This window comes from Heliconius melpomene, chromosome 13, assembly GCF_056956725.1.
Source record: "Heliconius melpomene rosina isolate 202511_hmr_F chromosome 13, ASM5695672v1, whole genome shotgun sequence".
NCBI lineage: Eukaryota > Metazoa > Arthropoda > Insecta > Lepidoptera > Nymphalidae > Heliconius > Heliconius melpomene.
In genome coordinates, this window is record NC_140401.1 from 9,979,013 (window position 1) to 10,000,135 (window position 21,123).

Consider the following 21,123-nt stretch of genomic DNA (forward strand, 5'->3'; position numbering starts at 1 on the left):
CTCCTGCGATGGCTAAACCGCGATGGCGTCAATACATAATAATCCAATCCAACTAGAATGCAGTTCTATGCGTCAGATTAATATCTACTTCTTCATGAATACACCAACTGACATACATATATGGAGAATATATACCGATCTAGATACGTGATTATAATAATGTATAAAATAAAATGCAAATATTTAATCTTAATATGATATAAGTGAAGAACATGGGTTGTATGATGAAATATACATATATATCTGTTTACTTTTTTACTACAGTTTAATTAATATAGAGTTCAGTTTAATTGGTATCAGCTTTATGATGTGTCCCGCAAATAGCAGAGGGAACTTGGGAACCTTAGTGTTTAGACACTCCATTGCCCATTAAGACACTTTTCTGCCGAATTCTTGAAGCATTGCATGTAGCACAACAGCATAGCTCAACGCCATACCAGTGCCATATCCGAGCAAGATAAAAATATAAAATATTTTATTCCCCTGAGTGGGAATCGAACTCACAAAAAGATTGAAATGAGAGTGGTTAGTCACAAGAATTTATATGCAAGTTGTAAAGAGTGAAATACTTATAAAGTTATTATTTTTATCAGGTATAGCTTCAGGGAACCTAGTTAACACACTCCGTCGTCCGCTGAATTTTCAAGATATGTAAACACCTATGACAAAAGATGTGATTTTTGAAATATACAAATTTTAAACATATGCATTGATTAAACTAAAATAAAATCGTGGGGCACGTCCAATATCTACAATCGAAAGACATGGCATGAGACTTCACCCACCTAGTGGTAAGTAGCAAGTGTCGTGCCCCACGATTTTATTTTACGCAAGCGAAGCTGCGCGCGTCCGCTAGTATTGAATATGGATAATTGTATTGTCACCAGAATCAAAGGCGTATACCAAATTTCAGATCAATCGATTAACAGGAAGAGGGTTAAATTTCAATTACTAAATTTGACCCAAACAAACGGGGCGAGCTAAATAAAACCGTTTAATAATAGAGTATCTTGACATCAGGTTCTTGCTGCGTATCGTACCGTATTATCATGCTTGATAGCAACGTATGGCTTAGTGGTAGCACGTCGACGAATTCCAAGAGTCGAGTCGAGTCCCGCTAAAAAAATAAGTAAAACTAGTTTTCTATATTTAGTGTGATAAAGCACTATAAATGTTAAAAATGTTAAATTTATTTTACATTTTTACAAATACTTGTGAATCAAAATAAAACACTAATATATGCATATACATGAATAACAAAATTTCAACACCTCGTAGTTTAATATGTAGAAAACAGCTTGTACTCTTATGGATTCATAAATTTATATGCCACGTGTACCTAAATTACTTGGAAAATACGTATTTAGAAACGTGATAATATGTAGATAGGTACATTAATTAGTGTACTAACAATATATGTATATTCTATTGTTTAAAAAAACTCTTTAAGTCATTCTTACGTTTATTTATATGTATTTTCTAGTTCCCTAAGCCAGAGAGACCGAAGCGCCAAGCACTTTGGTCTCCTTTGACCTCTTTCACCTCGTCCACTGTCATCAACTTCTTCATACATGCCCTCCGGGGGCATATCTCCGATACTATGTTCTCGAAAGACATCCAAGGTTGATTTTAATGGTGTTGAAATTGAACCCAGATCTTTGAAACATGGTAAACGTGAGATTAGAATTAGCTTCTTATTTAAAAGATTTGGTAACATCTTATTTTTTCTTTAAACAGCGAAAGTTCTTTACGTTCTCCGATTTCCTTCCGTATTTGAGATATTAATTGACCCCATAAGGACGAAGAGTCAAACACTGTACCACTGTCCACGATGTTCTCTTATAAAAACAAAATCGTATTAAAGAGTTAGGTATAGCTAATGGTTTGACATGTCCATTGTATGGACAATGACTAAGTGTGATGACTACAATTTCAAGTAAGGTTCGGTGGGAAAATTTTATTTATAATATAATATTTATATACGTACCTACACTTAAAGCAGACCTTGGCCACTATCGAAATTTTGCGAGCGCAGTGAGTCATATTTGAGGTCCTTTTCGTGCCCCAAGTAAAACAAACAGGCTTAGTAATTAGATATTGTAGTAAAGGTGTTGTAGCATTAGCTTGACACCGACTTCAAAATTATAAAATCTTTGTATAATTATTTTTCACTTTTTAGTTCGTTGTTAGAAGTCGGTTTTTCTTTTTGTTAAAAATTAATTTATTTTATGATTTTAAGTGATGGGTAGATCTTAAAATGATGCTTCTTAAACGAGTGGTGATGGTGGTGGTAGTGGTTCTCAACGATTGGTTGTGATTGTCCTATGTAAAACTTCATTTAATTAGGTATTATTTTTGTGCAAAGTTACATTTTGGTATATTAACAAGAACATACATAAAAAGTATTCGGGCGACTTGGGAATCTCCCTTCTTTGAAGTTGGTTGAAAATGAGAACATCCTCTTTTTTGAGGTTGGTTGAAAAGAAATGCAACCATGAGGATTCTCACTTCTGACATCAATTTAAAAAGTTTTTGCTTGTAACTATTACAGTATAATAAATTTTTTACCAAAAAAAAACAAACTTTCTCAATTTTCTCCGGATTCCAAAATCGAAACCTAACCAAACTTTCACCAAATTATCCTTGAAGTGTATCCTTTCAAATAAAAAAAGAATCGTCAAAATCGGTTGGCGCGACATTGAGTTATTCGGCTATTAGTCGCGCACATGCCTAATGCAAATTTAAGACTTATGTGATTTTCTCATGGATACTATTGTCAGACATGGACCAAAAAAAATGGGACCATTCGGGAAGCTATACCTTTCAAAAAAAAAATTATCAAAATCGGTTCACCCAGTTAAAAGTTATGAGGTAACAAACATAAAAAAAAAAAAAAAAATACAGTCGAATTGATAACCTCCTTTTCTTACAGAAGTCGGTTAAAAAGGTTGCAAGTAGTCTAATATTAAAAAAAATCATTTACAAATTTAAATAAACTATATTGTAACTGTGAATTACACATAGTTAAGCTAGGTATGCACAAATGAACAGGAAAACAAATGTTATTTCAATAATAAACTTAAAATTTACATAAAAAGTTTTATACTACTGTAATATAAGAAGACATACGAATGACTTCAAAATTGATGTGTAAGTCTAAAGCCTGGTTGCCACCGCGAAAGAGATATGAGCGTGTAATGCTTAGGGTGGAACGGTCTCCTTTCAAATAAAATAGGTTTACATTTCCATTAACAAAGAGTTTTGTATTTTATTATTAATCTGCTCCGCTACCTAGAACTGAGCGACTTAATTTGAACTCTTTCTGCTCGCTCGGTCCATTCTTCCTAAGGGTTTATTGGTGGCAGTAGCAGTGCAGCTTACTATTGCAAGTTCAACTTGTCCTTATTGGGCCCGCTTGCGGTGGGAACCGTGCTTCAATGAGTAACCAAGTTCAAGGAAAGTATAAATAAATAATAATGTATTTCCATGTAAAGATAAGGGGAAGACGTTTTACCGTCAACCGTCGATGACGACATTGTGGTGCAATGGAATAGTGTAGATATTATTGTAAATTGGAAGGTTGCCGTCGTGGCGCAGGGTATATGACTGTAAGCTCAGCATAAACGCGTTGTGGGTTCGATATCCACTCGAAGGAATTAAATATTTAATACTTTCATTTCTTCGCTCTAGTTACAAGGCTACCGTGTAATGTTCCGCCATTAAACACTCAATGCTTCAAAAATTCGGGACGAACGGAGTGTATTAACACTAGATTCTCAGGTTCCCTATGCCTTCCGGTTTGTGTAGGAATTTTGTGAAATGCTGTCTTAGTGCTCTCCTACACTCCCTACATACTTGTAGCAAGTACAATTGCTGTATGCGCGCTAGTCGCAGAAAGATTAATAATCGTAGAAAAAAAATAAAGAAAATTTAGCATTACTAATGATGGAAATAACTTTCTTATCACTTTTCGAAGTTTTAAAAATATTAATATGCTATTGTATATAATCGTATCGTACTTATGTGTATGAATGTATCTCTTCTTTACGCTCAATTTCTGAGGTATTGCGTTTCGAGTGGCAGAACTCAACGCCGCACTATGTCTACGAAATACGAGCGTGGAAATGAAAATAATTCGTTCACCCGAGTGGGAATCGAACTCACAACTGAGTGCTGAAAAAATTAGTCTTTAGTATATGATTATTTTCTTACCTATCTCATTGTATTTATGAATAAAATATTATTTTACATTTTACATAAACAATAATTTTGCCGGAAGAAGTAATTACAATATTTGGCGAGTTTCCATATGAGTAATAAACCTAGTAAATAAACAATTGACAGAAGACGGGATCTAATCGACAGATTTATTGCTTTGTTTATAGCTAAGATTTACTTAATATGTATGTATATTATATACTAGCCAACCCGCGCGACTTCGTCCTCTTGAACGTCCGCATTTACTAGATGTAAATTGTAACTTTGCTTATTTTCTATTTGTGGTGACGCGTCCCACGTGTCTCTAGTATTTCATTAAAATAATAATAAAATAACCGGCCAAGTGTGAGTTAGACTCGCTCACGAAGGGTTCCGCACCACTACCTGTTAAAACGGCAAAAAAATTGTTTGCCCTTAAATATTTATTTTATTTTGTGTTAAGCATTTGTTTGTTATAGCGGCAGCCGAAATATATCATATTTTTTCATGAGTTTATGAGATACAGACGAACATACAAACCGACGGACGACAGCGGAATCTTAATAATAGGATTCCATTTTACCCTTTGAGTAACGAACTCAAATAAGGGAGTATCTTCTCCATCTACAGAGCTATACGTAAAAATCTGTTTAGCTATTTACAAAAACAAATAAAATAGCAAAAAAAGTAGCTTCACGCTTTTTCCCGGAACTCAACACCGCACGTTATCTACCAGACGAAGAAAATGAAAATAATTTAAATATAATAATAATTATTGTCAGTAAATCGGCCTAAAAATAGTTTCACTACAATATGACAACGAATAACACTAGGTTCCCAGGTTCCCTCTGCCTACCGTCTGATGTGCGGGATAAAGCGTGAAGATAAAAAAATATATAACCATAGCTGTGGCATTATTGTAACGAGTGCAGGAAAGGCGAAAGAACACAACGCTTCATATATAAGTATGTAGCGGTATAACAAAGTTACGCATATCCTTAACGGTGTTCGCGCGAGTGTTTCCTATTTAGTGTTTACAATGGCAGTTGTTCTTGTGAGTATTTGTTTTTTTTCTTTTTTTTTATTGCTTTTTTTTTGTGGACCAATTATACCAAGTACATTTTTTTTATACGGTTCAAAAAAAAATTAATTTTAAGTATAGTCACTTTAAAAAATATGGGACGATTATTTTTTATATATATATATTTTAAGTAGGAAACGCACTTTAACTTTTTTTTGTTGTTTATAATCCATTTAGTTCTACATGTATAATGTATATGTTAAATAAGTATACAATATATTAATTCTTCTTTATAATTATATTGATTATACTTAATTTAAGTTACTTATTTTATAGAAACTTTTTTTTCCTATCTGTCAATATTGATAAATAATTTAAAACTTTTTTTATTTTACTTTTATAAGGCATATTTATTATTATATTTTTTTATAAATTCAAATGAACAGTCTAAAAAACTCGTTCAATTGCAAACTGGAGCATCAATTTTGGTCAGTCAATAATAATTGATTCCATAGCAGCGACAAACAATTGGATTTTCATTTCAATTGTTAAAAATATATTATTTAAAGGTTACTTCATGGCATGGCGCAGCGACCTATAAACGCGACGATTGTTGGTTCGATTCCCGATAGCGAGAGTAAAGAAATGTGAATAATTAATTTCCCCAATCCCTAGGAGAATGAATTATTTCAATTTTGTCGCTCTGGTAACAGGACAGTGCGTAGTTGATTTCCGCTACCAAATACATACAAAATATCTGTAAATATGGGCGTATAGAAATGAATAGTGTTTCGGCTGAGTTACAAAGGGAAAATAATAAAAAAAACTTGATCTTTGCAAATGTTCATATAAAGACAATAGGTTCAAATCTCACAAGAGGAATCCAAAAGATGCGATATTAGTAAATTTTGAGTAGTTTCACGGTATCTATTATATATAGATATTTCTCAAAATTTAAACATTTTCAAATGCTTAGATCTAAAACTATCATGTGAGTATACAGCCAGACACTAACCTAATGACTACATAGGCACATTCACGTCGATTTCAATTAACCGACTTCAAAAAGGAAGGTGTTCTTAATCCGGTTGGTTCTTATTTCATTACAAAATTATCTGAGACAGACCCTTTTCTAACGTTACATTTACTTAAGGCCACAGTACGCCCCGAATATTAATTCTTATGCTGTGTCAGTCGATTTCAAATGGTCATCTATTACGAAATTTGTATTGAAGAAATGACGATATTTATACTTTTTTATTATATCTATATTTATTGACTTCCTACATTAAGCTTACCTACCTAGCGTTTAATCACTCCGTTCTTATCCGTGTATAACAGGGTATGGAGAGAGAACCAAGTGCTAAGATACTCTTTCTCCCACCGTTCACCCGTTCTCGATATTCTCGATAGTTCTCGATATTTTCGAGACATTACGTTTTGCGTGGTAATGTAAACGTTGTTAGACCGAAGAAATGAAAATCACTTAAACAGAATCATTTCCACGAGTAAGGAATTATACATAACTATTATTTGAATCCACAAATAGGTACCTCTCCTCTGTCATTTTTCCGGAAATATAAGCCCATAAAAGGCTTTATTATCATACGCTTCTCACATTTACGCAAGAGAACAATACCGTGACAAAGTGTTCCTTCACTTGCATTCACCGTATTACACACTGTCCCACCCCTTACGCAATTATAATTACAGTCTTGTTACTACGAAATCTTTATACTTATATATTGCGAGTTGGAAATAGGTACGGAAGGCGTGTATTTAACGGTGTTTGGAAATTTAGAAAATGGTTAGCTAGCTAGTGATTGATTCACGTTTTTTCCCTTTTAGCAAGGTAGGCAGAGGCAACCTGATGTTAAGACACTACATTCAACACTTTTCGTCTTAGAAGAAGAAATTAGGTGTTGAGTGGCGGAATTTAACGGCGTTCTTTGTATATAATTATTTCCCCGAGTGAGGATGGAATCCGCTTCGCTTTAACAGTCAGATGTTGTCCCAAAATAAAAATAAAAAAAAAATCATCCTCTCCTCATAAAAAAATACTAACACAAACTTTTGTATAGAAATATATAATACATATAAAAATATACATAGTTGTCTTTCAACGAGTTTTTTTAACGATTACAGCGAGACAAAAGAGCTAAGCCAATTTAGCCAAAAGCTAACTTCTTTTACGTGAGTAGTTTTAATCTACAAACAGAAACACCATCACAATGGTAATAACTTTAGTAAGCATTTAATAAGCACTCAAATATTTGCTGAAAGAAAGAATGAAAAAAAAGAAACTGGAAAACAAAATTATTTATTAACACGCCTTTAACCAGTCGACTTGTTATAAGTCGCTTTTGCAGCGTATGTAGTATAATTAAAGAAAATGAGTTTGATCCACTTTTTTTCCCCTAGCCTGTACTGTCGCATTGTTGGGCAAAGGCCTCCCTCCACTTCTTCCACTGTGGTCTATTTCGCGCTATTGAGCACCAGTCAGGCCTGTAGTCCAGTTGGTCCAGCTCGTCTCGCCATTTCCGTTTTGATCTGCCAATTCTTGACCCGCTTAAACTCAACAAACTTACACAGGCATTTTAAAAAGTAATTTAGGTTTTTTTAGAATTTTTAATCTATTTATTATAACAGATACAGATATATAATACTGAAGATATAAAATTTCATAATACGTTTACATTATTATTATTTTCTAAGATTCATGTTCAGGTTGAATGGCCGGCTTTATGTCGCAAGCCTTTGTCTCGCGATATGCCGGTTGAGGTTAAAGAATCCTTAAATAGCAATACCGCTACACTTTTGTTTCTTTTAAAATTCTTTACGTAAAATTTCATAGTGAACAAAATATATATTTTTTTTGCATAAATTACATATAATTATGATCACCGTTCTTAATTTTTAGCCCATTTTAATAAATTTTATGGCAAACGTCTAGTAGGTACGGGCTTAAAAGGTAGGTTCCTTCATGCAATATTTAAATCATCAATATATGCAATATTTAAAATTTCATATGCGAAACTTTTTGTGTAAATGTAGATTGATACAAAATTGTATAAGACTACATAATAAATAAAATAATTGGTGTCTGAAAAATATACTACATTTAAAATAATGATCAAGGTAAAATAGTATATTTCTTATATCTATTTAATATGAAATGCATTTTTATTTTTTTTTATTTATTATTATTATTTTTTTATAAAAAACTAAATAAAATTATTTATTTCTTTAGGACTATCTTCTGCTCTCAGTCTGCATCCAACCTTATTTCATAAGTACATATCAATCTTTATTCGCGGTACCAAACTACTATTATGTCACATATTTACGAGGCACTGGCACGCAAGTGGGCGAAGGTTGCAACACACCGTACATACATATGTATTTTGTTAGAAGATGTTCCTTCAGATATTATTTTCCTCTAGAAAAATGATATAAGAACAATTTTAAAGAAAATTATTAAAAAACCGTAATTATATTTAACTGTAATTTTTACTTAGGAACTTTTTCACCAGTTCTTAAAAATTGAGTTGTACACCAAAGTAAAAGAAACGACACGCACTAAATATATAAAAAAAAAAAACAGCTTCACGCCGTATCCCGCACACAGCAGGGTAGACAGAGGGAACCTAGTGTTATGACATTCCGTTCCCCACTTTCCGCCCAACTCTGGAGTCATTGCGTGCTGAGTGGAGGAACTCAACGTCACACTTTGCCTGGTGTCACCAGAGCAATGATAATATAAATTTCAATAAATGTTTAATTTCTTCGAGAGTCTCCCTCGACTTCTGCATTATTTGCGCCATGGAAATCGTGTAACTAAAAACACGTTGCTTGTGGGTTCGATTCCCATTCGAAGGAATGAAATATTTAATATTTTTATTTCCTTGCTCTAATATTGAGACAAAGCGAGGTGTTAAGTTACGCCAATCAACACGCAATGCCTCGAGAAATCGGGGGAAAGTGGGGAACTGACTTATACCTCTTTTGCCAGCGACACAAAAGTACTGTTCCTAACATCTCATGGATGGTCGGATGTTTCTATCAGTAGTTCTCACATAATAAAGGGGCTTTTTTTTCTATAAGTAACCGATGAAGCTATGGCTAGTTAGAGTTTGTTTGCGTCTTGCGTCATGACTATGTTATTTAAATATAACAAAAATAAGTAACTAAATATTTTTGTTACATTAAATAGTAAAACCACTTTGACCACAAATAAAGCTATTAAATAAGAATATTTACTTAATAATATTTAAATTGAAGAAAACTAAAGTCACGGTACTTCTAGCAACTACAATGACCAGTAAAAATAAAAAAGGAAGCATAGTATGAACCAAAAGAATGTGATGATTAACAAACAAGTTTTCCTTCCGTACCATTGTCGAAGATGAATAATGTGTGAAAACAAAGAGTTTTATTTATATTTATACTATTTATTTATGTTGACTTTGAGTGGACTTCGGGATTCATTCGATAGTTTTAGGTTCGATGCACGTCGGAGAAATTATTACGTGTTAATTATTTTAATTTCTCCGTTTCAAAACACGGAGTTGTGTTAAACTGAACGTGCAATGTCTCTGACGAAAAGTAAAGCACGGAGTGTCTTAACATATTATTTTTTTATGTTCATTATAATTGTGCAGGAAAAGAAAAAAAATGGTTCTTATTTATTTCATATTATTATAATAACTATGCTTAAAAAGCATACTAAAACATTACATATTAAGTAGCGGAACTTAGCGCCGCGCTTTGTCTTCTGACCAGACATAGAAAATTCACAAAATTCAATACCAGATAGAGAAATTGAATCAACAACTGTCACGTTTACAGTCAAACGCTGTCAGTCAAACAACAATTTTCGTCACATTTATAAATAACAATTACATAAATATAATTAATTGCTTGTTAATCGATTCTTTATACGTACATTATTGACGGAGGCACGTCAATGTCAATATGCCTATGGCTGTCGCTATGCATATAAGGACAATTTAATTATTATATAAATATTTTATTCGAAATTAAATTAGATTATGTCTGTCTGTCTGCCCGGACTAATCTCAGGCTGAGCCGAATTTTATGGGACTTTCACTGGAGGACAGCGGTCTTGGAACAATACATAGGCTCATTTTAATTCCGGAATTCTCGCGAGATTAAGAGTTACGCGAAAAGCAGCAATTGTTACACCTCAAGTATATTCTAAGCAAAGAAGTAACTTATCATCTGGAATCCAGAATTGAAATAACTTCAGCAAAAATTTCTTCAGCAAAGCAAAAACTTGAACTTAAAAAAAAAAGTGTGTTTTAAGATTTTAAATAAAGTTAAATATTGATTTACAGCTTTACATTTTGCACAAAGTAATCCTATTATGACATAATTAGTCATTCAATTGTCATCATGATCATGATCTAACAAGCGTAAGGAAATCCACCATTGCATACATTTTAGTTGTTCAAGAAATTATTTATGTAACACTGTATTGTAGGAAACAGGTGTTTTGCTAACTAAAGCCAACTGCCATTTTAATGGGTATGACTTCAAATTCAATAAAGGGTAATATTTACAATAAATTCAAAGGAATTAACTAAATTCTTACAGGACGAAGTCTTCAGGTTTATAATATAATTTTAGATACAAATTAGTGAGTTACGCTAAAACGACGATATAATGTCTACAAGACCTTCAAATTTGAAGTCCAGGTTACAAATATCAAATATATAGAGATTTACAGATCAAAATTCGCAACAAGTACATTCTTAATTGTTTTCCGGTAACCTCCTATATGAAGGATATTGGCGTTACATGAATGCTAAACGTCAAATCTTTTGGGACTAGCGGGCCATATTAATTAAATATTTCAATGAGATAATAATTACTACCTTCGTTAACAATGAGAGCACACTTAGGGCCGTTCAACAGTGAAACAGCGGCGGACAGTAATGACGATAGTTGTGGGATGGACCACTGGAGGGAAAATATCATTTTCCAGCACTGACAAGACAAAGCACAGTGTAGTGTTCCACCACTTAACAAATCGAGTGTCTCGGTTGCTGACTAAAAATGGAGAACGGAGTGTTTTAACGCTAGATTTTCACTGCCTACTCTACCATTACTAAAAAAAATTAATGTATAATAAAACAGTAGTCTATTATTTCATTATAAGGTAAAAGTTACGTAATAAGTAAAAAACTGTAAGACAAAACAGACATAAAAAATGTTAACATATTTAGTTGCTAGCGCTTCATCTATGTCTAATAATTATGTCCGTAATAAATATAATTTATTTTCAGTATTTCCTTGCTGCCTTATACGGGGTGTTTGCTGCACCACCCTCAAGACTGTATCCTGATCAAGGACAACAAATCAATCCGTAAGTTAAATGATATACGTATTTTTTTTAGCATCACTCTGTACCCTGCATATAGAAGGCAGGCAGAGGTAACTTAGTGTCATGTTCCGGTCCCACTAAAACACTAAAGTTGGAAAGTGGGGACTTTTCGCCGAATTCTCGAGGAACTTTGCCTTGTTACCAGAGCGAGAAGATGAAAATATTAAATATTTCATTCCCCCGAATGGAAATCAAATCCAAAACAGTCACATTTACAGTCGCGCACTTGTCCCCTACGCCACGACGACGCGCGACGGCTCAATAAATGAATAAATCTTGCAATGTATTTTAAGCAAAATTAGCAACTCTCATAGAAAAATGTATTTAATAGAAAATATTATATAAATAAAAATATACTTTTTTAATGAATGTTTAATTTCAGACTGGACTATTATCTAGATGGTCCACACGTAGCAAATTACTATCAGCAGGAACAGAGACAAGGTATCTTTCGAATTTTTTCCAAGATTTCTTTAGTAATGAAATCGATTCAATACAATGTTTGAAGGTTCCATTCCAACACGTATTTTGTATGTATTTTAACTGAAGATTTTTCTACTGTGGTTATGCCCGATAAACATTGGAATATTAAAAACTGTCACACAGTTACGTCTTTACTATAGGACCTCGAGATCTCATCCTCACGTGGGCGCCAACTAAAATAGAATCTTTCAAATCTTGTGATACTTTTTAATCCAGTGTGAAGTATTTTCTTTTCACAAAAATTGTTTATTTGGAACATAGAATAAACTAAATATAACGTTTCAGCAAACACCAAGTCATCGGCAAACAGTGCACCTGCGCGTCTTGAAATCCTAGATCCTGATAGCGAAGTAGAACTAATACCGGGAGCCCAGCAACCCCAGCAGCCACCACAACAGGTATAGCATTTAACAGTAAAAAACATATAAACTTTATGTAAGTTACTCAATATGAAATGTCCTTAGGGTAAAACCGGGATAGATGCCGATATGGAATAGAGACCCCACTTTCTAAAAGTCTTTTAAAAAATAAAATAAAAATCTTTTAAAAAATAAATTTTAAAAAATAAAATATATTACACAGATTCAATTTTTTTTGATCGAATATATTTGCAGAAACCGCCTCGTCACATTTATTTCGTGAAAATGCTAAAAGTTCTAAAATCCTCTTTATTTCAGAATCCCGTCGCCCCAAACATACCAGGATTAATACCTGGACAGAGAGTGTTCATTGTTCACATGCCAGTACCCGGGTATAGGTATTTTTTTTTCTAATGCTTTGTTATTACATAAACCTTTTTTTTCTTATATTATTTTTTTCCATAATTAATAAGAAGTCGTCGTAGCGTAGCAGCACAGTATCTGATTGTATACGCAACTGTCGTGGGTTCTATTTTTATTTCCCTGCTCTGGTAGCAAGATCTAAAACGATATTGAGTCAAAATTGAAGATTCTCTCTGGCTAAGCTTTATGAGGAAAATATTTCTTTTTATATTATTTGTAGTGTTTTTTTTAGTATTACCGTTTTTTATATTAGATAGTGAAAGAACTTTTAAAATTTAAACATAGACAATCTCATTCATATAAACTAACTAAACTTGTCACGTTTAACAAAAGCAAACACGTAAATCAATGTATTTGCTCCTAAAAAATTATAAATAAAATTATACATATATTTTTCAGACCAGGAACAGTTGGTGGATACCAACCCGTCTACGTAGTGGCTGCTGCTCCTCAACCTAATACAGGAAATGCTTATCCTGGTGAGAAAAAGATAAATGTATTCCTGATTCTTTAATATTAAAAGCAAAATATTGTGATTTTTGCCTTTCCTCAAAAATTTTTAATCTAATAATTAGATTTATAATATTAAAATAATATATATTTTTTTATATTTTTTCGTTTCGGTTCGGTTCTTAGTTAATGTCATTTCGAGGGTTGAATATATCGATTAAAATTCAAATAGAGTTCTTTAAGCACTTTTGAGTAATCAAATGAAATTAAAGCTACCACAAGCTCAGATGGCAGTTCTGCTGAGAAAAGCCGACCAGAAACTCATTTTTTTTAAACAATTAAAGTAATTAATAGTGTAAAATAATTTTATTATTTTTGAATACTCATGTAACTTTTATCTATAATAAGTATATTTATTGACTTTTTATTTTTTAGGTTACCAAAATCCTATACTCTTGGGGCCGTCTGGACAAGTATCTCCTGTTCTTAGCTACCGACCAGCTGGAGGTCAAGGAAGTCCTAACTACTTGATTGGGCCTGCAAATAATCCTTATAATTTAGTATATCAAGAGCCTGTTGCCTATCAGTAAGTTTATATTTATCGTACATCTGAGAATAATTATTAAAAACATATTTACGCTTATTCTTGCATTGGAGCAGAGAACAGAGTGCCTTAACACTAGGTTCCCTCTGCCTACCCTGCTGGGTGTGAACTAACAGTTAACTTTTAAATAATCCTAAAAGTTATTAAGATAAATATAAAAAAAGGAATTACATAATTACTAAATATGTTAATAATACTTCAGGGACGTTTCATTTACGTTTCATTTCAGGCCACTTCAAAGGGAACAAGGTAATGCTCCGCAAGAGGCCCTTCGTTTGACCCAACTTGTGTCTCTCCAAGCGCAACAATCTCGACCCGCTACTGAAGCCAAGCAAAACAATAGTAAGTATAGTTCCTCCTGATTGTTGCATTTTTTATTCTTATTTTAATGATTTAGTGTCGAGGCAAAGTGCGGCGTTGAGTTCCGCCACTCACTCCAGATTTTCAGCGGAAAGTGGGGAGCAGAGTGTCTTAACACTAGGTTCCCTCTGCCTATCCTGTTGTGTGCAGGATACAGCGTAAAACTGATTGATAAAATTAGATTAATTAATTTGGTGGAAACCATATATTTTGTTGACAATAAAATACTTTATCATTATAAACAGATGACAAAGCACAGTTTTAAGCTCTACCCATCATTCAGTGACAAATTTACGTATGTCTCACTTATAGTAGATTAGACATATAGAGCGCAGTGTTAAGCGCCGAAGCTTGTCATGTCAGAGAGGTAAAATGAAAATAATTAATTCGCCTGAACGAGACGACCAGAAACAACGTGCTCATATACTGTCTCACTGCAACGCCTTAGCTAAAAGCTAAAATAAAATAGTAAAGAAATTTGCATCAACAATCATTATCATATTATATTGAAATTACTTAGCTATCTAAAAACTTTTACTTAGTTATATAGAAACTTTAGGATTCCCAAACTTTTTGTACAACTTTTACTAAAAGATTTTTAGAAGAAATTTTAGAAAGTAATGCGTATTTTTTATGAAAATACATAAAATTACAGTGTAAATATACTGTATCATGGAATATTCAAAATTACGAAGGTATCGTGACGCTTATAAGATAGTGTGAGTGATAGTGACAGGTTCAATTTCCGTCCAAACTAAAACTACGAACAATATAAGTAAAAAAAATGGCTTTTTAAAAGTATTTTTTTAGCTTTACGCTTTGTCCTATAGGATTGCTATTACTGTGTACACGTGTCTTAAATGACTTAATGTTGAGACATCCATTCCTTGGTCAATGTTCGAGACATTTCGTGTTGAGTGGCGGAACACAATGTCTCGATTCATTATGTTACCTGAGGGAGGCAAAATAAAAAAAAAACATTCCTCGAGTGAGAATCGAACCCACAACCGTTAGCCGCTGCGTCACAACTGTCTTTTACAAATTAATTATTACAGACAATTTTATTTACAGATCAATCCAAAGAAGAATCACAGAGCGCCAGACAAGTGACTTTAGAAACCAAAGAACAAACTCAAAATGTACGCCCTTCACAATCACAACGAAAAGCTTGAATACAAAAATAAAAAAAAAAACGTTCTTCCTATAATTCTTCCTTCTTTAATTTACTTGAATTACTTATATGAATTTGCTAAATGAATGATATATTTAATATATTACGATTTTTCATTGTAAAAAAATTATATGAATACAGCTTTTATTATATTTTCGTACCTGACTGTTGTGTTTTATAAGTAATAAATAAATATAAATAAAATTATTTGAATTTCATTTTAGACTACACTAGCTCTTTAAGTAGCATTTTATATAAATTCCAAATTTCAACTTTCTAAGTCCAATAATTTTTGTTCAGTGTTTTGTCTATTTTTTTAGCTTCACGGTGTATTCGGCAATCAGGGACCTATGTGTTAAGACACTCCGTTCTCCATTTTCCGGCGATTTTCCGAGACATTGTGAGTTAAGTGGCTCAACTCTGCGGTTTGCCGTGTTGTCAGAGGGAAGAAATAAAGAAATAGCTAGTATAATAAAACTTTCCAAAGGCAACATAAAACTCCTATTAAATATTAATACTATTTAGGTAAACGCAAATGCTAGGTGCCCGTTACGACCTAGATTTTAGAGAAAGCCACCGAGGCCCTATCGCTCTATATCTCGTTTGTACTAAACTTACATCAAATTAATACATAGTTATTGACAGGTAGCACATTGCTTTATTGCATTGCAAAATGGTTGTGGGTAACTATATAAAATGTTTAGTTCTTAACTGAATAAATAAATAAATATTATAAGAATGCAGAGGCCGTCGCAGAACGCGACAAGTATGAGTTCGATTTCCACTCGGTGGAGTAAAATATTTAATATTTTTATTTCTTTGTTCCGGTAACAAGACAAGGATCAGCGCAGGCGCTGTGCTTCGAGAATTCTGTGGATTGTGGGTTCGATTTCCACTAGATCTACTCCACTCCCTCTAGGGGATTAATTATTTTCCTTTTTTCTGGCAAGTCACTCAGCGATGAAAGAGTTTTTTTTTAATATAGGAATACATTTTCATAATAAATCCTTCAAAATAAATATAAACTTTCATACACAACTGCAAAGAAATAAGTATTTCCAGTGATCCTATACCATATATATATATTTTACTGTTAAACTCGCCTCAGCTATCGCTTCGTAAATGGTAAGTAACGGGCGCCTTTCCTGGGATGGGTAATGCAGTCGGCAAAGTTTATGTTTCTAAGTTTTAAGTGTTTAAGGAAAGCTGTTTAACTTTTTTCCTTAGTCTATAATAATACTATCTATCTATATATATATATAATAGTAAAAAAATCGCAAATAAACCTATATTTTTTTATTTGTAGAACATAAAAGTGAAATCCGCTCAAGGAAATAAAATATTTAATATTTTCGTTTCTTCGCGTTGGTTTTGCGGTAGTCAGTTTCGCGGTCCGCCATTCTACACTCAATGCCTACAGAATTCGGCAGAAAGTGAGGAGCGAAGTGCCTTAACACTTGGCTCTCTCAGCCTACCCTGCTACACGCGGGATACAGAAATAAATTACTGGAAAGTAGAGAAATGTGTTATATATCAAACATAGAGAACGTTACATTAACCCTAGAGCATATCAATAACGAACAATATAAACCAAATTTCACTTTATTCAAAAAATCCAACAAATTATTTCTTAACAATTAAAACTATCTCTTTAATAATCACAAAATTTACATGTAATTTAACAACTTTCTTCACACAAAAACAATTTGTAAAATTATCGTCAATAGTACACTCTCCGCCATTCACCTCCAATTAGTAAACAATGCGAAATCCCAGTAACCGCATTTTGTTTTTAAACCTGCACTGACCTTCATACTGCATCATTACGCCAACATCAATCACGCTGATTGATAGCTGTAAATATAACTTCGAATGTAAATTTAACTTCCAATTATGAGCTTTAACTGAACTGCAGAAGAGCTTTTTCTGTAAAACATCTAAAGAAACCAAGTGAATAGCTTTTATTGGCTCTAAATAAAGTAACCAGCTACATTAGATCCTCCAAATACATTGTAAAATCTTTCGTGTACTCTTAAACATTTGGTACACCAGACTGCAAGGTATCAAACTAAATTGGGATTCGATAATAACTCACTTAAATGATGGCTTTCCAAACGAAAGGTGTTGAGACCGCTGCAATTACGTACCGAGAGGCGGTTATGATCTTTTTGCTTAAGACCCGTTATCTTAGTTTAGATGCGCGGCAAAAACGCACAGAGCGCAGTGTGAACTCTTATTCCGGAGAACTCAGACGTTAGTTCAAGGATGTGTCGAATCCTAGTTGTCCTAATGGCTATAGCCTGCTTAGTCCAGGTGAGCCCTAAACCAGTAAGAAGAACCCTCAATTTTAATATGTTCGTGCTTAAACCGCAATCGGGAACACCAGACCGAACTATATTGGCCACTGATGGGGTATCAAGGTTTGGACCTCTCTTAGAGTATATAGTTCAGAGGGTCCAAGGGATGATGTCTGTACGATTGCCGCCAGAAGCAGTATCTGAAGATGATAAGATAAAGATAACTAATGTTGATACTTCAGAAAATGAAGTGGATGGTGTCCAAGAGTCCAAAATGCCTGGTGTAGTGCTGAGACCTTCCCGCACCAAGCCTGGCACCTACGAGGTGGAGATCGACGTGGTGGTAGACGACGGGCAACCTAACAAAATCGATTGAACGTTCACGAACTTTAGGTGATAAATGGTGATATTTCATAATTTTGCATTTACTGTGTATATTACTTTGATAGAATTTATTTATTCTTGCCATAATGTCGAGTTTAATAAATATTTTTTTTTTGTATTTATTATTATTTATTCACTTTTATTTTTATGTATTTTTAACGTAAATATCTTATTGTTTGCTGTATAATATTTAATATTATAAAGAACTTGTGAGTGTTTCCACTATGAGTACAATGTGATTATGGTAGGAAAATTAAAAGTTTCTTTAAAAAACTTGCTAAATGCGGAAGTCGTGTAAAAGTAAAAAATATATTATACACTTTATATTTTATATAAAGAAAATTTATATAATATTAATTTTATACCAAACCAAGCTTTATTAATCTAAAAAAAATAACATTTATTGCTACTAAAATATCATGTAAAAACGCCAATCATCGTATTTAAAAATATTTACAAATTAAATTCAAAATATGAGTGAAAGTAAAAAGTTATAGATCACAACCGGAAATTAATAATATGCTTGACCTTGTGCGTCCTTAATAATACATCCTTCGACAAGCATCTATTGGAAAGAAACAATTTAAAAATATAATTAAAAAATATAATTTTTAAATTGTGAATTACTGCGACCTTACAGCAGGCTATTCGAAGCCGCGCTTCTCTAATATTTTTTAAATATACTCATTCTCCCAAATGTAATTTTAAACCTTGATGTTCTTTACAAAAAGACGATGTTCCACTGAGCCATGACATAGTTATGTATTAAAAGATCAAAATTTTTAATCTTTCACCATAATTTTTTTTCGTCTTCACGCTGTTTCACACATATAACCGAATAGGGAGAGGGAACCTAGGAACCTAATTTTCACTCTGTTCCCTTTAAGACATTTCTGTTCCCCACTTTCCGCCAGATTGCTGCGTGGTGGAACTCAACCCCGAACTTTACCTCGTTAGAAACCCTCGAAAAAATATTAAATATTTTATTCCTCCGAGTGGAAATCGAACCCACAGCCGTCACGTTTACAGTCGTACGTTCATGCCCCCGCGCCATGACTGTCTCTTTCACGTTCACACTTTAGCCTCACAATTCTTAATTTCCGATTATCCGTATTATTACAGTTGCTTCCCAATTTATATACTATAATATTCTCTTTGTCCGACAAAATATACATTGTCATAGAAAAAATAGCGACAGTCATAAGATAGAAACGAGAAATAAAGATAAGATTGTTACTCCTAGTTTTCGCCTCCAGAAAGTTAATAAATCTTTTATGGGGCTGAGTATACGTGTATATAATAAAATTCCGCAGTGTATTCTTAGTTTGCCACTACCAAAATTTAAAATATCTGTAAAAAATATTCTAACAAGTAAAGCTTATTACACTGTTCAAGAATATTTAGAGGATAAACATGTATGGAATTAATGTCTATTGAATGTCAGGCAGGACAGCTGCCAGCTAATGTAATAGTAAAATATACCATTGACTTTGAAAAGAGCAACTGTTGAGTTTCTTGCCGGCTCTTCTCAGCAGAACTGCCTTCCGAACCGGTGGTAGCTTTTTGTTGACATGTACATTCGACGATTCAAAAGTGCTTTTATAGTTTATTTGAATAAAGAATATTTTGAATTTGAATTTGATAAAATATTTTCAAAACATCAATTATATAAGTACATATAATTAATACGCCAAGAATATAAATATATAAGCATCAACCGATGTCAGTTAAATCAAGTTAAGTTAATATAAGTTAACTTCCTGGTTACGTCGTGTAACGGGAATACCTTAACGGAAACTAGTTGCCAAGTAGAAGTGAGCATAATCACAGGCTACGTGCCCATGGTACATATGTATGAGGTTATACTTATTATGGCCAAGAGTGGAAATTATCTTGGGTTTTTTGAAATTAAAATTGCAATAATATTAAAAATAAAATAATATGAACTATTTTAAGCAGAATATAAAAATTTTATTATACTTACATTATTTTATTTTATTAAGCAGGATAGGAAGACCGTATTTAGAGTACCTTCATCGTCCAATTTATAAACAATTAGGTGCTGTTAAGTGGCGGAACCCAACAACGCGCTTTGACTCACAACCACCAAACGGACAACCATTGGGTGGAAACCACGCCGACACCACCACGACTGTGCAGTTCATTATCTGTTAGACACTTACATGCCAAATATATAATGAGATGCCGTTTTCATCCATATATTATTAAAATCGCATTTTAGAAACACTATCAAGATATAAGGGGCCTAGTGCTATGACACTCCGTTGCCCATTATCCAACCGAATTGGACTCATTGTGTGTAGAGGAGTGGCCTCGCTTTTTTACCATTCCCCATGTAGACTTTGAATACGCCATCATGTTGTAATCACATGCCATAACGGCCGGCAACCACGGTAATTACTGTGCCCCAATGGCTACATATATATAACTGTTTAGTAAAACTTGCAATTGAAAGAGATTTGAACCTACTACTATATTCTGTGATGTTTGATGCTTTTCAACTATTTTTTTGCTTCACACTTTATCCTAAGCAGAGAAATCAAAGAAAATGAATCCCCAAACGCTACGGCCTCGGCATACCTCTTTAGACATTCTTTAGTCCTCCGGGGGATCCACATGCCGGGAGCATCCTCTAGTGTCAATGATACTCTTTCGACACTTATTACCAAAATATAATAATGTTATAAAAAGAATAAAGAATATCACTACACATTGATTCAAGCGCCTATAACTTAATAATAGCAACAACCCACGTTGCTTCATTGCAAGATTGCCCAAAATAGTTCTAAATAATAAGTTTTTCTAGAAATGTAGATTATGTATTAAATGTATTTTATTTTGTTCATAACGTTTTTTGTATTCTTGTCGGTCAAAATTGGTCCACAAATGAGAAATATAAAAAAATATAGTTACAGAATATTAGTCTAGAGGTTTGAAAAGGAGGAGG

The 21,123-nt window shown here is 33.2% G+C and overlaps 2 protein-coding genes across 3 annotated transcripts; both read left to right on the forward strand.

The window, feature by feature from the left end:
- Window positions 1-5,132: 5,132 nt before the first annotated feature.
- LOC146532901 (uncharacterized) lies at window positions 5,133-15,678 on the forward strand. 2 transcript variants are annotated; one of them, XM_085196625.1, is made up of 9 exons: window positions 5,133-5,251; window positions 11,527-11,606; window positions 12,007-12,068; window positions 12,393-12,505; window positions 12,785-12,864; window positions 13,289-13,368; window positions 13,775-13,925; window positions 14,173-14,285; window positions 15,375-15,678. In XM_085196625.1, exons 1-9 carry the CDS (start codon window positions 5,237-5,239, stop codon window positions 15,473-15,475), a joined length of 795 nt encoding a protein of 264 aa, XP_085052751.1. In that variant the 5' UTR covers window positions 5,133-5,236; the 3' UTR covers window positions 15,476-15,678. The 2 variants fall into 2 exon arrangements, with proteins under 2 accessions (XP_085052751.1, XP_085052752.1); XM_085196626.1 differs by having other exon boundaries at window positions 12,785-12,858.
- Window positions 15,679-17,675: 1,997 nt separating this feature from the next.
- On the forward strand, window positions 17,676-18,273 carry LOC146532902 (uncharacterized). The gene has a single exon (XM_085196574.1). The coding sequence runs from the start codon at window positions 17,740-17,742 to the stop codon at window positions 18,145-18,147; it is 408 nt and encodes a 135-aa protein (XP_085052700.1). The 5' UTR covers window positions 17,676-17,739; the 3' UTR covers window positions 18,148-18,273.
- Window positions 18,274-21,123: the final 2,850 nt, after the last annotated feature.